Below are 16,657 nucleotides of genomic sequence, written 5' to 3'. Positions count from 1 at the left end.
AAAACAAGTTATACAAACCGGCGATATGGGAAATGGTAAGTCTTCTAACTCTGCATCAAAAGACATGGAACTGCAAAGTAATGCTTGAAAGTTATGACTCTTTAATTTCGTGTCACTTAACTTCTTTTATTATTAAAAATGTTTCGATGATGTTAACTATGAAATAAGTTGAATGGCTAATGAAAAGAAGTAATTCATGAAAAGATGTTCATAACAATTTGATTTCCCCCTGTTACATTATTGATCGAAATTTTGAATGTTTCCTGACAGACTCTACTAAACCTGGCCCCGGTTGTTCGAAAGCCGATTAAATTATCCCTCGATTAGAGGTTAATCGACGATTAAATTTCTTATCCCAAGGATAGCTAATCTAGGTTTAAAATAACGTTCCTGAAAGCAGATTTATCCCTTGATTAACTATCCCACGATTAAGCTGAGGTTAAACCAGTCAAACCGGTTATTAAGAGCTACGCGGCTACGCGCGAAAAAAAATTGGAGGGAAAAAATGGCGGAAAGGGAGAGTGCACATGGAAGTGGAAACCAAACGAAAGACAGAAAAAGAAAGCATAATTTTTCAGTTTATGAGATTGAAGTCATCACCGATAATGTCAAAAAAAATCTCGATTTAATCCAATCCAAATTAACGAATGCTGTGACCAACAAAAAGAAACAAATGCTATGGGAAGAAATAACCCAAGCGGTAAATGCGGTCGGAACAGCCAAGCGAACAGTCACGGAGGTAAAAGACAAGTGGAAAAATCTCCATAGCATCGCCAAGAAAGAATTTGCAGAATTCAAGAGGGAGACCAAGATAACTGGAGGTGGTCGGGCTCCAAAGTCGCCGAGTGTTGCCAGCAAAGAGATTATTGAGGTGCTTGAGGACACGCCGGCGTTCAGCGGTTTGATTGGCTTTGAGACAGGTTTGTAAACAATTCTCTATTGTTTCTAGGTTACCAAAAATTTTAAAATTGTAGACAGTCAACCGGCCATGTTGTTTCGGCGGGGTTTTCAGCTTATCAATCGCTTTCCCGTCTTTGAGCATACGAATTGTTCGGACACAAGGGAGGAAAAGATAAGTTTGCATGTTTTTTTTTCCAATATCCGTAACTGTATTAATCAAGTTTTACCTTGTTTAGTTTATTATCCCGTCACATTTCATGAGTGTACTTCACTAAGCGAAGGCTGCTACGGAGAACTCCAAACCGGTTTTCTGCTTTTGCGGCATTTATAGGGTTGCATTCGATTAAACCCTGTTTAAGCTGAATATAGACGAACGCTCATGACGGACTGTCAGTAATTTAGCAGACATATATATAAATTTCAGCTTCACTTGATTAATTCATATGTCGAAGATTGCATAGCTCCGTCATTTTGGAAAGCGATCTGAGGAGTGAGACAAAAACCTTTGATTTCGAAGAATGTCTTGGATACGGTTTATAATTTGGTTAAAATTCGTTTTGCCAAAGACAAAGTGCTCCTATTGTTTCTTTATTTATCTTGTACTAAGGAGTGTTCTTCAAATATTTACGATCGGCTATTTACATGAATAAATAACTAATTTTTATTATTTCGTTTTCACGCAACTTTGTTTATGTTTGTGATTGACGAAATAATTTGTTGTTGTACCTGTTATCATGTCCTATTTTTTCGATCACTAAACTGTGGTACGGTTCTCGTTGTCGATTCACTCTGATTCCCCTTTATCTGTCTAAAATAAGCTTAACTTTTGGTACATGATTTACAGATTTTATAAGCATTTTCGTGAATGATTTCACTGAGTTAAGTCTACCAGTACACAAATTCATTTTATGAAATTGAATAATTTATTTTTTACATGTTTAAGCCTCAGATTCCTTGCGAGAGAGATGCTCCTTCTGTTATTTCATTTATGTGATGCATAAAACTAAATTCACACTTTTTGAGCCTGAGTGAAACCTTAATTGTGCTTGAAATATTTTGTAGGAGAAGATGCTCATTTACCAGCAGAGTCTGCGAAGACTGTGTTTGAAGAAGACTGTCTGAGCCTTAATGAAGACATGCATTCTTCACCAGCCAAGGCTGATGAACAGAGGAAGCCTTCAAAAAGGATAAGTAATGGCGGTGTTTTAAAAATGCAGTACGAATGCCTGTGTACTCAGAAGGAAATGTTGAATCTTAAAAAACAAAAATTGAAAATGCAAATTCATCTTCTGGAGCAACAGGTCAATGCAAACCAAACCTTCGCAACTGCATTAAATGCAAATTTTGTAGTTCCCAACACCGATTCATTTTAAAGGAGGAATAGTGTAATAAGTCCTCTTAAAGAAATATTTTGGGCAAATGTTGTTCTCATATAATTTATTATAAAACATACACAATGTATTTTGTTCTCAAAATGTATTTTGACATAATAAAACAGATTCTTGAGTCAAACTTATTATAATGTGTTTTTTTCAACCAGAAACCCCTTAAATGCATATATGAATTTTTTATATTTCATGGGAAGTTAAATTAAGAGCAAAACTGATTGCATAAGGCAGAAATACAAAAATTAAAAATTGTCAGAAAAAGGTGTTGCAGATGTGGTCTCGGATGACCTTGCCATCCTCTGGACCCCGGAAGCAAACAAGATTAGGTTGATCATCAGCCTCAGCATAGCCATCCAAAGGTTCCTTTCTCAGAATTGCAATGTTATGTAAAACTGCACATGCTCCGATAATGATGGACACTTTTTCTGGCTTCATTCTGATCTCAGAATGAAGCAGATGGAACCTTCGCTTCCACCAGCCAAAGGCTTGTTCTATTGCCACTCTTGTTCTTTTGTGGGCACTGTTGAACTCTTGCTGCTTGTCAGTGACTGGATTCAGGTAAGGGGTCATCAGGTACGGCTTGCAAGGGTAACCACTGTCACCCAACAGTAAACCATCTTCCAGGGACTGGTGTTGGATATTAAGTTGTTGGCCAATTCTTGAATCCCTAAATATGAAGCTGTCATGGGTGCTGCCTGGCCATCGTGCTACAATGTTGGTAAACATGCCTAAAATAAAACAGCAAAGAAGTTATGTGACCAGTTCTCAGAATCTCATCTCAGTTTATAACAATAATGTACTGCAAAGAGAAACAACAATAATTGTGTCTATGATGAACTGGGGTAACTGATACAAATATTTAGTTTACTTGGAAAACCTTTTCATTGTTTAATTTGTTTTTTGAAATTTGGGAGACTGCATCATTTTGAAATCCCTGCTGATTGTTGCACTCTGTTGGTCATTAGCTGAGCAATATATTCACAAATATCCCACATTATTTCTTGCTTTTTTCCCTTGTTTTTTACTTTTTTATACTGTCACTAAAATATTGGTGTGATAATTTTGGTAAATTTTCTGTATGTGTGTTTGCAAACCAAACTCCACCTATACCATTTGACTCAAAAAATATTAAAAAAAAAAAATTTTTATCACTACTCCCATTTCCTGAATATGTGAAACTGCAATCTAGTAACTCCCAACAATGCAACCCCATAGCAGCTGGTGTGCTAGAAATCTCAATCCAAAACCTTCTATAAGGGGAGTACCCCTCCCTGCCAAAGGTTATTTTGCAATTTTTATAGAACACTAATTGTGACATTTGAGTATTTTACCTACCTTTGTGATTGCAAATTGCTTGCACATTTATGGAATGGAACCCTTTACGATTGACAAAATCGTTTTCGTTTTCATGTGGTGCCTGAATCTTGATGTGAGTGCCGTCAACACAGCCAATCACCCCAGGAAATCCCCCCTTGGTAAAAAAACCGCGTTTGTTTTGAAGTATCTCCTCTTCGGTCGATGGTCACTTGATGAAGTTTCTTTGTTTCTGTGCAAGGGCAAGCGAAACTTGACCGATTATACGGGACACGGATGACTTTGACAGGCCCAGAGTATCTCCAATAACTTGAAGAAAGCTTCCGGAGGCGAAAAAGCGCAACGCTACAAGGACTTGCACAGTTGTCGACAAAGCATGGTTTCGAGATGTATCTCTTTCAAGATCGTCGCGAAGGAGCTCAGATAAAAATTCTATGGACTCTCGGCCAAAACGATATCGACTTCTCAATTCTTCATCAGTAAAATTGGACAGGGAAAAGTCGTCTGGTAGCCTAAATGTCCTTTCTTTCCTTCTTGGGGCCGGCATTAAGCCTAATCCGCCAAGTAATAAGTCGGCCATTTTGTTTTGTTTGGGGAAAGTTTTCCCTCGATTAGTGAGTTAATCCACCTCGCTAGGTGTGTTAAAGTTAACCTTTATTTTAACTCTGGGATAGTGCTAATCGCGCTTTCAGGAACAGAAACTAATCGTAGGTTAAATTTTATTCTTGGGTTAGGGCGATTTAATCGTGGGTTAGCGCTAATCGGCTTTCGAACAACCGGGGCCTGCTCTATAAACGGAATAGACTTGTAGACATGCAAATAAACAAATAATTGAAGAAGAAAAAAAAAAAGAATAGATTTAAAAGATAAAGCTTAGTATCGTTCTTGATGCCAGCAGATAATTACCTGTGGTACGCCATGACTGACTTCCAGAGTATATAACGCAATAGAATGTAAAAGGAAAGACTGCCTTTGGTAGGTGAGTATTTCACCCAGACTTGCTGCTGGCTCTCGTGCAGACTTTGAGTGTATCACCTGTTCTGGAGGAGGTGGCCGGGTACTCGCCGCTTTAAATAAATAACAGGGTAATTAAGTATTTAAAACTGAGTTGTTAACGTAAATGGCCACGTTTCGAGCGTTAGCCCTTCGTCAAAGCGATTGGAGGAATTGTGGGTTGTGTGTGGTTTTATATGAAGAAATTGGAGCTACGTTATGAGTCGAAACTCATGGTGACGAGAGAACAAGAATAAAAAGAATAAATATAAATTTATTCTTGTTTTCGCATGAAAACTGAAGCTCAGTGTTTTCTTTTTCTATTCCTTGACATTTCGCCTACGTCGTGAGAAAATTCGACGTAAACATGATTAAAATGCCTCTGTTCACACAGATCATAACCAGTATCTAAACGTCTGCAAAAAAACTGTCACCAGGCGCTTGGTGACAGACTAAACAATGCAAGAGCAATTAAATAAGTTCACGTAATAGCGACAGCTTTCAGTCACGGCTTGATTAACATCGCATAAACAATAACTCGACCTGTTTAAATTTTTATTCGTTAAAACGAAAGACACAAGAACTTCTAGTGAATAATCCCCTCCCTTGTAGATTTAAACCTGGCAAGTTCATTTTGAAAAATCATCAACGCTCTCATGACTATGCCCGCTCGAGAAGATAATATAAACAACACGAACTGATACCACAGAAGTTCAAGAAGGAAAGCTATTCAACCGCAAAGAAACTGAAAAGCTTTGGAAGATTTAGACTACATATTACCACAAATAACCTAATACCAAATAACAGAGGAAGTAAGCGTCGGAGTTAATGATATAAGAGCGCTGCCCTGAAGTTTAGGAAACCATTGAAGAAATCTTAAGCCCTCCGTAATCACATTTCCCTCGTGCGTTTGACGTTCAAACATCATTTCTTCAGGTGTTAAAAGGAAAATAGGTCAACACGCGCTATTTGTTCGATACCACCGTAACCATTTCGTCAAAGAAATTCTCAAACGTTTCCCACGATCTGGTTCATTTTGAATCGCTAATTATAGAAATACCAAATGAAAACTATTGACTTACCCTAAAGCCAAATATATCCTACATCGTGAACGAACACATCGCCATTTTGTTCGGGAAAATTTCACCTTCTCGACGCTGTCTGCATTTCTAAATACTTATCCAACGTTTTGAACTAACAAACTAATAAGTACGCCGGGAAATCATTGACGACGTTTTCAACAGCATTTGGTCGAGTATTACGACCTCGGGCGAAATAATAACATACAAGACTATTGTCTAGTTTAGGAGAGCTGAATCAGAAATTGCAGATGAGGCTGTCATGCGCTCAGCACGTGAGTTTCATAACAATAGATTGATTGATTAAATAGATTGACATTTGATCAGTGGACAACGGCCTATGTTCACAGCTTCAATTTAGAATAACTAAATTTCCATGTCAGATCGCTATGGCCCAATAAGCTGTTTATTTAACTTTATGCGTTTTTTCTTGTAGAAGTCCAAGTACCACAATTTCCTACTCGTATTGCTTTTGTTGTTCTGTTATTGTCACGCAACGCAAAATTCTCCTGTGAACCGTTCCGGTTCAGAAATCAATAAAATTCAGAACGCATATCAAGTCAAGAATAAACTAAATCGTATTTATAAATTCATCATTTCTGATAACGTCTCCCCTAGGCGAGAAAAATAACGATTTTGTCAAAGAGAACCATGCGAAATCTTGATCATGAGTTAAGACTGGTTATGGCAACGCTGACGACAGCTATTTCACACACAGGCGGTCCAAGCTCCGGCTGTGAGATGATCGTCTTATGCACTTATCAGCGGCCATCCCGAGGGGTTGACCCTGGGGAACCCTGGGGAACCCTGGGGAACCCCGGGGCATTTGCACCAAGACATTTGCAAATTCCACCTACCCAGGGCCAATATTCTTCCCCAAAAAGCCATTACTGTCCCTCCCCCGGGGAGCATAATTTGGAAGGACTCCCAAATTGTAACGTAATTTCCTGCATAATTTTTAGTAAAAGTTTAACAATAATATATACAGTAAGCAAAAATAGCTGGTCCACCTGTTTTCTGTACACAGCGAGGTTCAGCTTTATACCTTGTAAGTTAAACTAACATATACTTACCTCGGCCTGTGTTTACTACACGGGGCTATACAGGGTTCAAAGTTAAAAACTGCGATGTTACAAATCCCGCGGGTCTTTCCCCGTGTATCTTGCCTCGGAAATGCAAAAGCGGTCCAATGCCCCCGTCCCGGGCCAAAAATTGGTGACAAAAGTCAGCAGATCCCGCGCTATTCCCCCATCTGGCCGCTGATAAGTGCATTACGAAATAACGGTCGTGGCGAAGTTATAAGAGTTCGTATGGAAATATTTACGACCGCTCTAAGGAATAAAAATTGAGGTCAAATTCTCATAAAAAATACCTCACCTTACTTCACAGTGCATTGCTTGTTATCTAGCCGCTTACTACGTTGAAGGGAACCCATTTCAGCGAGTTATCTATTTGGAGGTTTGCTACGTACATAGGAAAAGCCCAAGGCTGCACAGCTCCAAACTAAGCCTCACCGGGATCCACACCGTAACTTGGCACCCGTGGTTCTAACAGAATTTGTTCATGCCGAGTGACGGGGTGGTCCTCAGCGAGGCTCAGTTTAAAAAGGAGGCAGGGTTACAAAGCTGATTTTCAACGGTCGCGTATCAAGTTGAATGTGAACGCGGGCCGTTGGAAACGTCTAAACTGTAAACTGGAAATTTTTCAAGCAAACTGTGGCTTAGCATCGACTTCACGGGGAAGATTGAGATTGTAGTGAATTGAAATGAAACTACAGTATGTGTGCTTGGATTCTGCATTGGATCTGTGGCCATCCGCTCATTTTGAGCTTGGAGTTTTCGCTACTCCGATCGGGCGTTCGGAAATGGAGTGTGCAGCCTTGGGCTTTTCTTGACTTTCTTATGGGTTTTTAGAAGAACGTGCCGAATTTTGTCAATTTTGTCGGGAAATGAACATTCTCAGTTATTACCATCACGACTAAAACAACCGGCCACGTGCTAATCTGACAGACGTGGAACAAAGGGCAATTTCAAAACAATGATCACTACCTTTTCAATTTGGTCCTTTTTTTATCAAATACTTGTGGAGATTCTCAACGGGGTTAACCGTTAGCCGTAAAACTGCCCAAAACCTTAGCCGTTAGGCATAAAAAAGTGACACACTTTAACCGATGATCGTTAAAAATGTTAAAGGTGAAAAAAATTATGGTAACAACAATAGAATGATATTAACCGTTAGCCGTTAGAGCCATCGCGCCTTTGAGACCCTCCTAAATACCAGATAACATTCTTAATTTTGCGCTCAGATACACTTGGAGCATAGTTATCTGAACACACTTCGGTGTGCCTTCTTGTCTGAATCGTTGCCATTCGTTAACTGTGCTCAGAACATTTTGATAACTGAAGTTCAGAGGACTTTTTTTTAAAATTAAACCACGATATTTTAAATCACTGTTTACTGAGTAAACTTTTAGGCTTTTGTTTAGCCAGCCGTCAATTAAGCCGATAAAATGTGAATTTAAATTTGAGTAAGGGAGGAAAAACTTTGACGCTTTTTGTTACGATTTGTTTGTTTGTTTCTTTTTTTAGAGATGTGTGTCACATCAAGAGATTATAGACTGTTTGAAATCTCTCGGTCAGTTCTATCCTCCCACAGAAGTCTGCATGCGTCAACCATCTTGGAAAGTCCTTCCTTGAATAAAGTTTTGTCAAGAGTGAAAGTTTCTGCACGTGCTCTAAAAAAGTGAGTGACCTATGGAAGCTTTTTCATTTTAATAAGTTCACTTTATCAAACGAGGCTTATCAAATTTAAATACCACAGCTTGTAGTATTACAAAACTAAACGGATGGTGACTCATTCGGTAAATAACCTTTAGGGTTCACCTTCGAACCTCAGTTAAGTGCTTAATTAACAGAGTACAGCTTGGATATCAGGAGGTCTTCTTCTTTCGAATGTAGCACAAGTAGATGGCGAAGTCAATAAATTCAATGACAGTTAGAACACTGCAGCCGAGAAATAATCCAAGGGTACCACCAATTTCTCCTATAGGAAACAAAACCGTACAGTAAACACATCGTTAACCGATTTCTACTGTAATCATAAAAAATCGATTTCCTCGATTGTGATTGGTTTAAAAAAACTCCTATTTCCACTAATTTACTAACCAAGTTTTTATCGGACAGTTCGTTATCGGACAGTTCGTCATCGGACAGTTCGTTATCGGACAGTTAAATAAACCAATCACATTCAAAGTTGTAGTTGAAATCAACCAATCACAATTGCACAATAACATTAAGTAATTTACGCCTCCTTTGTCCGTCTTTTAATGCAAATTGTCCCTTTCTTTCATAACTTGGCTATTCTTCTTTTCTGGGAAAATGTAGTTTTTATGATTAATTGGTAATAGGACTTCGTGTCGTCCAATTCGGTCTATAATCGTACTCGTGATAAACAAGTCGGACTCCAATTGCGCGGTCGTCCGATTTTGTCATCACTAGTATGACTACAGACCGAATTGGACTCCACTTAGTCATAGTACCATTACAAACAACTGAAAATCAGGTCGTAGACTCTATATCAGCCAGTGAGCAAGAGTGTGTATCAAACAAGGGAGGTGAGGCCCTATCACAAACATTAATTTGTGGTACACCTAGAAACTCTAGGTCCTTTTCTCCCTTACAATGAACGTCTGTCATTTTCCTTTTTTTTCTTTTCTTGTGTATCTTTTTTCCTTATATGTTATTTTTATTCATTTCCGTTTTATTTCCAGTGTAATTAAATTAAGTCAGTAAAGAAAAAATAAATAAATAAATAAATTTTGAGCCGCCTCGATTAGAATTTACTATCTGCGGGTCAAAGGAATATCTTGTAAATATGTAAGAAAATAAAAAAATAAAAATGTGTGTGTGTGTGTGTAGCGGTTATTAGCAATTAAATCTTAGTAATAGTAATTAATTTTGAAAATGATAGTCGAGCTCTTAAATCAGGAATGCATAAGCGCTAAAGCGTAGTATTCTTGAAAACTTAGAGACAAAAATAGCAATTGGCCGGTCTAAGAAAAACGTCGGCCAACATCACCCTAACTTGAACGTTGGAGTATGGGATGGTGAAACAGCTGTGGGGTGCGGTTGACCAATTAGACACTGCATAAATCTCTCAGAACTTCAAGCGAACCACACCAAGGAAGACGAAGTAAAGTAGAGTGAGCGAGCCTCGTTTATTTTATCTTATTTTTTTATTTTTTTTAATAAAACATCGGTAAAAGATCTGTAATCATTCAACATACCCATGAGTGCAGTACTGTCGTACTGAGATGTTTGCTTAAAGTGTTCATAACTTAAGGAGGTGTAGCCAACTTGAAGCATTATCAGATTCTTTCTGCAAAGATGAATATTCACATAGATCAATGAAATAATAATTGTTGTCACCATCAACATTATTAGAGATTAGAGCCGAGAGTAGGCCCTAACCAGGAGGTCGAGTGGAGAATTCCTCTCTGATTTTTTTCCTCTCTGTCGCTTATTTTATGACGAGGGCTCTTGCAAGAATTGATGAAAAGTTTTATGTATTTTTCTGTAAGATATAATAACATGAAATCATGTATGGAATCTTTTTATGATGGGAGAACATGCCACCTGCAAATCCAATAAACAGGAGAAGATTTAGATCCCAAGGTGCTATACAGGAATCAATTTTAATTATTATGTAGTGTCTTGATTAAAATATAATTATAAACCAAAAGTTACGCATCCCTAAATATCTCACAACAATATCACGAGTTCCCTCCCCCGTGTCCAAGGGATGAGATCATGAAAGTATTAGCTTTTTGCATTGTTAACTGCTATCGGCTATTGTCTCGTCCTCTTCAGCAATTTACAATCGACGTACCTGAGGTAGTCATCAGTCTTATTAACTCCCTGCATTTTCCAGTGTTTGATCAGCAGTGGGCTTGGGAAGGCTGCAGCAGATGTTTTTGTCTCGTATTTGACCACTTCACAAGCGAGGGGGCATTCACACTGGTTACCGCTGACCAAGTCTTGTGCATATAGAGCATAGGATAAAGAAATCAGTTCCAGTTACGTCATATCTGTCATACAGAATATCGGCTCTGATTGGTAGTTTCTGACAATTTCATCTCAAAGCTATTACGCTTTGCATTATGCAGCATGTAAACTGTAGAATACTCATGGCTGAGTTTTCTGCTGCCATAAATCGGCTGATTTTTCTCGATTTGTGATCGCAAGGTTTCGATTCAGTATATTTCTATCATTACAAAGCTGTAACGATAGTCTTTGATTGTTATAAGGATGGACTGCCAAAATGTAGGTAGACAGGCAACACCACTGACAGATACTAGAAACTGACCAAGACGGGCTCTTACTCGGTGTAGAAGACATAGTTGACGTAAAACAATATGAACAAATCGGCAAAGGAACAAGTGAAACAATGACAATGATAGGTTAATGAGGCGGTTTTCTATTGTGACGTGTCCTGTGTCTTCTGCACCAAGAAGGAGCCCAAAAATGGGCAAACGAAGGAAGGAGGAAGGAAAGACATGTATATTATTATTACCTTCATACACCTTAAAGACACATGGAAAGTCATCCCTGAAGCAGATCCTCTCGCTCAAGCGATCTTGGAAAAAAATTAATTGCACTATTAAATGAAAAGAAAGGCCTATCTAATCATGATGACACTTCTGTTTCATTAAATATCGGCGTTTCAGGGACACAAATGACGAATGTTATCAACGAACGTTGATAGGAACAACCACAATATACCACCCGAATATTGACGATCGAAAAACCAACAATCAGAAAGGCGCTAAGGCGGATCAAAAGTTATTACTCCTCTCTCAGTTAGAATGAAAAATCATCCCCTCCTCCCCTATATAGCGCGAGAACAGATGGGAAGGGGGAGGGGTAGATATGATAAGTTGCTTTTGTCTTGGTCTGTTTGTTTCTTTCATATTTGTAAATAACTTGACAGGTCATTCATCATCATAATAATAATAATAACAATAATAATATTTAATAATTATATTGCGCATTTGCTATAAAAATAATGAAATGCGCCTCGGTGTTAAGATATTTTCAAAACATTGAAATAAAGCAAAAACCGAGGAGGATTGAAAGTTACCTGTTATTTTTGAGGATTAAAAGAGTTGAGGATTAAATCTGATTACCCGATCCCTTGATATTTGAAGGCTTACGACAGAAAAAGAAAAGTGCGAGGAAAAAGAAAAGAATGAGGGAAAATCCTGAGCTGGATCATTTTATTTATTTACCTGAGTCAACGAGAGAAGGTAGCCTACAGCCACATTTCTTCCCTGTTGTGTTTGACAAGCATTCGTAATAACATCCGTCAGAGTCGTACTTTAGGAAACCAGCAAGATTTTTTGTCTCGGTGCATTTTGTCTCATATGGACTTTTCTTGTTGCGATACTTTGAAGCGAAAACAAGCGAACAAATAGTTGGAACAAAGTTATGTAAACAAGCAGAGTACGAAACAATAGAGTCCTCTATCTTTTAAAAGTGCTGCTGCTTATAGCTGTTCTACGCAAGTAGATTTCGTGAACAGTGACCACCCTTCACTTTTGATTGATCGCGGCCCCCCGTCTCGAAGCGGTCACAGAACGAACAAAAGCAGACCAATTATATGCCTAGTCATTAATACTATTGAGCATGTCCCCAGCATCAAGTAAAATTTTTGCTTTGGTTTCTGTAGAGGGAGGAAAACTGGACTAAGGGCCCGTAGAAAACCTCCGAAGCAAGGTCGAGAATATTAAAACCCATGCACAAGGCCAGAATCGGGAATTAGGCGCGGGCTGCCATGGTTAGATGGGAGAGCACTCAATACTACTTCATCAACAAGACCTCTCCTTTAATGTCTGCATTTTACTAGCACATAAACTTACCACTTTTCGTTTGACGTTGATGCGAACATAACTCCCGGGGGCTACAAGAACAGTATCTGCAGAGTTTATATATACTCCCTGATCATGGATAATGACGAAGATCCCCTCAGAGAAAAACCCAGCCAAATGGTCATCCAAGTGAAGATCTAATTCTAAATGTAGCTCCCGTGCTGAGTCACTACGAGACACTTTCTTTATTTCCTTGTCATTCCGCCCTGAGTTGAAAGTGAAGCAGAGCCCCAGCTCTGTTACAGTAGGTAAAAAATCCTTCCCAGAACACCTGTAATCCAGTAAGCCGAAACGGCATGCTAGATTTCTCTGCAGGTTTGGACCGTAGGCTTCCTGGAATTTCTTGTCATTGAAAGATTTCTTGTCTTTCATTATAACATCAAGAAGTTCTCTCTTGTATTCTTCGGTGCAGTTACTGAGAGCCACAGAAACGTCTTGGAAGTAAGATGCGCAACAGCATAGTAGGGCTTCTCCACATGGCCTTCCCTTTCTGACATGCGCTGTTGCATTACAAACGGGTAAGTCTAGCCCCAATGATTGAAACATTACGTCATCGTCTGTCATGAAAATTTTGTTTTTCGTGAACTTTGTCATGGGGCACAAAGTAACTGCAGGAAAAACCATTGTATCTGGGTATTGGATCCTCATGACCGTGGCAATGGGGTATTGAAAATACTTGCTAAAGCTTCTATACATGAAATACAAGATCAAACCAGTTGAGGCCAGTAGTAAGATAAGCCACAGTATTCGCACATAAAGAGATGCCCGAAAAAACATGTTTCGGAAACCATGAAGGCTTGTGTTTTGTGCAAAATCACCCCACTTTTCAGTTTCTGGAGTTTCAGCTTTTCCCTGCGGAGTTTCTTGAGTGTAAAACGTTGTAAATGGGCGGTTTTCAATAACTTTGTTTTTGAAGGAAAAAGAAAATACGAAGTTACAACATATTTACAAAAGAATTACCCTATCTTTTTAATTATCGATCTAACTATTTATCAAATGATTAATCTGATGATGAATTAATTAATTAATTAACCAGTAGGTTAGCACGCTTTGTCCCTCTGTTTGCTGGGAAAAGGTTCTATTCAAATGCAAATTCTTGCAAAGACCACATCTGTTTTTTTTTCTTTTTTTGTCCCATTTATTTAGAATCTGGTGCCGTTGACTTCGTCTGAAAAATAGACCTGTTTCGGCTATCTGTTAGAACTTCAGTAAGATTTTCGGTATGATAAAATGCTCTGAATCAAAAAGAACTCAGTGCATAAAATAAATGTAGTTCCAGTAACCTCTAAGGAAACTCAAGAAAATTTCTGACAGAAACGGCTTAAAAGATAAATATCAATCACAATAATAATGATAACAATAACGAGAAGGATCATAATGATAGTATCCATGAAAATAATAATAAAATTTTAAAAAATTGAAATTGCATCAATAGCCTGAGTCTATATCAATCTTTATTTATATTTATTTTCGTAACTCGAAGGACAATAATCTTACAACTTTTTGCTAAATTGATATCTGTGACTTTGCCAGCCGTTACTGAAAGAGCGAGAAAATAGATCATGTTTATTCAATCGGCGCACTCCAATTCAATATTTCTACGTGCTACCGTGTTTTCAAAGCAAGTGAAAAACACAGACGTTTTGCATTTGGCTGAAAGCGTTGCTTCACTCAACTTAGAACTGACCGAGTTTGTCGCCGAGCCAAGTCCATACATAGTGCACGGCATTCACTTCCGAGCTTGCCAATAAGCATATGAAAAGCGTCACGCACTTGCTCCAATATACCATTTAAGATTAGATAGGAAACACTAAGAAACACTTATGAATGTGGTATTAGTGGTCTACGCAAAATTCTCAAGTTCTTATCCCAGGAAAATTTATTCACGAAAAGTGAAAATACATAGTTCACATTTTCATCTATGCTTCAGTTTGATTAAAATGACTGAACGTTCGTGAAAACTGAAATGATTACTTTCGCTGACTACGATGAAGCGTGGCTTTTATATCAGTTCCAATATTTCCTTCAAGATAAATAAGGAAACACTAAGAGATACTTATGAATGTGGTATTTGGTGTTTTTCTCAGAATTCTCAGCTTTTTATCTCAGGACGATACATTCACGAAGAGTAGAAGTACATTGTATATACTTTCATCTTTGCATCAAGGTTAAGGTGACTGAACGTTCATGGAAATTGAAATGATTAGCTTTGCTATCTCTGGTGAAGCGTTTTTAATCGTTCCCTTGTTGTGAAAAACTTCATATAATTCACTTGCATTTTCCAAGTACAATATCCCCTTACCTGTCGAGTGAAATAGATTCGGACTACCTGTAATTTTATTTTATTGCCTTCTATTCGAAAAAAAATTCATTATCCAGCATAAGAAACTCGATTGATCCGATTGTGGCTAGTTACTTACTTGTTACAGAACTGCCGTCGATATCAACAACTTCGCTCGAGTTGTTTGAAGATTTTTTATCTCTCCCAGCCTTCCCTCGGTCATCCACTGGATCATCACCCACGGCTTTCATGTCGCTGGATTTTCTGTCCCGAGATTGTTGACGGAAAGGGGTAGGTTTTTCCTCGAGTTCCATTTAGCGAGAGATGGCGCATATGGTGCGCGTGATAGCTGACTTTTGGGATTAATAATAATAATATTTTTACCCGCGTGCGATTGGTCGAAACGCCTTACGTGACCTAATACCCCTAGCTATAATTGGGGAATATCCGAACATATAACCAAAACGATAGTTCTCCATTTTCGAACCTTACATCCAATACAGAAAACTCTGCATTTAAAATTTCTTTTAGGACGAGAGAGCGGTGTGTGGTTGTAGCAAAAGAACGAACATGTTTTTTTTGTTCATAAAATCGTACCAGAGAACACTGAAAAGTGAACTTTCCAGGCCGTCAACAGTAAGCTGTTCGTAAACATTTTTCCCGCGCGCTGAGGAGTATTTGAAGAATAATAACCACACAGTGGCCTCCATTAGGCCCTAAAATATGCTCGTATATTTATCGTTGGACTTTATCTGGTTCTCGAAGATCACAGTTTTCCTCGAGCTTCGCCCTCAGAAAACTATTCCCATCTCAGAACAGATATTGTCGGCAGACAAACATTCGTGCATATTTTTGCGTCAAATGGCTATTATTTATTTATCCAGAGTCACAACAAATAAAACAATTCACCTTTTTCTTCCACGTTGTCAGGTTCCGCAAAATACGCTCATTCCAAATATAATAATTATCATACACTGTATAACCAATAAATATCCTAAGTGCTGCGTGTTGAATTTAAGAATTTGTTCATGCTTACCGTGCGTATATCGAGCTATGGATGAACGCGGGAAGTTTGTGAACAAACGTCCCTATTGGCTGGTCAAAAACACGCCACATTTTATACTTTGGTTTGAGCGTGAACATTTGATTCGGTTAACCGATAACTGTGAATGAAAAGCTCTAAATTTACCGGGAAAGTGGAGAAAATCAAAGCCAAATGAATTCAAGTGTCCTTAAAAATGTTTTAAATGTCAAAGAACCGGTCTACCGACAAATTTGCGAAACGTGCAACTTGCGAGTTTTTTCGGATTTATTTTTTTTTTGCTTGTTGGATCAGGACCTAAAAGGTCAATGCCGATAGGAAAATTGGCAAGTTCTTCACTGGTTTCTTCCATATTTCAAAGAGAAGGGAAAATACGTTTCAGCTCACCAGGACGGAAACTCTGAAGCCAGGTTAAAAAAATGCTCACGTCATCTTACTTACGCACGGGCATGTGTAAATAAAGATTTTGTTCATAGTGGCTCATAGGACATATATAGGGCAAGCACGCGCATTGCAACGGAAAAACAGTCATTGAACAATATTGCGGGTTAGTATCACTACTTACCGTGCCATTAGAGTATCTCACGCGATACGCACCCGATATTGGAAATAAAATAAAACAATTGCCTAATATTGTGGTTTAGTATCACTTATTTGAAATGTTAGTATTGAGAATGCTTACAATACACGTACATCGTTAGTAATTTTTGATTATAATATAGCGCGTGTGCTTGT

At 38.4% G+C, this 16,657-nt stretch overlaps 2 protein-coding genes and 1 pseudogene across 5 annotated transcripts in view; all 3 read right to left on the bottom strand.

Moving 5' to 3' along the window:
• LOC131793201 (3'-5' exoribonuclease HELZ2-like) overlaps nt 1-5,904 on the bottom strand; it is a 29,866-nt gene extending 23,962 nt beyond the window's left edge. For 3 of the 4 annotated variants that reach the window (XM_066170651.1, XM_066170652.1, XM_066170653.1), the window contains exons 1-3: nt 5,678-5,904; nt 4,509-4,669; nt 19-70 (exon numbers count right to left, since the gene is read on the bottom strand). In XM_066170651.1, coding sequence (XP_066026748.1) covers nt 19-70; nt 4,509-4,522 — 66 coding nt within the window. In that variant the 5' untranslated portion in view covers nt 4,523-4,669; nt 5,678-5,904. Of the gene's footprint in view, nt 1-18; nt 84-4,508; nt 4,670-5,677 lie in introns of all 4 variants that reach the window. The other variant, XM_066170654.1, reaches the window with a different exon arrangement.
• Nucleotides 1,553-4,404, bottom strand: LOC131798108 (putative nuclease HARBI1; annotated as a pseudogene).
• Nucleotides 5,905-7,793: 1,889 nt separating the features above from the next.
• Nucleotides 7,794-15,203, bottom strand: LOC131793223 (acid-sensing ion channel 5). Its single transcript, XM_059110638.2, has 7 exons — nt 15,020-15,203; nt 12,591-13,501; nt 11,961-12,117; nt 11,246-11,308; nt 10,562-10,709; nt 9,960-10,051; nt 7,794-8,716 (listed from the first exon to the last, which is right to left on the bottom strand). Exons 1-7 carry the CDS (start codon nt 15,192-15,194, stop codon nt 8,604-8,606), a joined length of 1,659 nt encoding a protein of 552 aa, XP_058966621.2. The 5' UTR covers nt 15,195-15,203; the 3' UTR covers nt 7,794-8,603.
• Between the last annotated feature and the right edge of the window lie 1,454 nt (nt 15,204-16,657).

This window comes from Pocillopora verrucosa, chromosome 8 (genome assembly GCF_036669915.1).
Source record: "Pocillopora verrucosa isolate sample1 chromosome 8, ASM3666991v2, whole genome shotgun sequence".
Lineage (NCBI taxonomy): Eukaryota > Metazoa > Cnidaria > Anthozoa > Scleractinia > Pocilloporidae > Pocillopora > Pocillopora verrucosa.
This window is presented reverse-complemented; position numbering and strand designations above follow the sequence as displayed.

Coding starts and splice junctions, on each gene's coding strand:
- LOC131793223 (XM_059110638.2), bottom strand. CDS start 15,194: ATGGAACTCGAGGAAAAACCTACCCCTTTCCGTCAACAATCTCGGGAC. Junction 12,118..12,590: donor TCAACGTCAAACGAAAAGTG/GTAAGTTTATGT, acceptor TTCGCTTCAAAG/TATCGCAACAAGAAAAGTCC. Junction 10,052..10,561: donor AAGACTGATGACTACCTCAG/GTACGTCGATTG, acceptor TCATCTTTGCAG/AAAGAATCTGATAATGCTTC.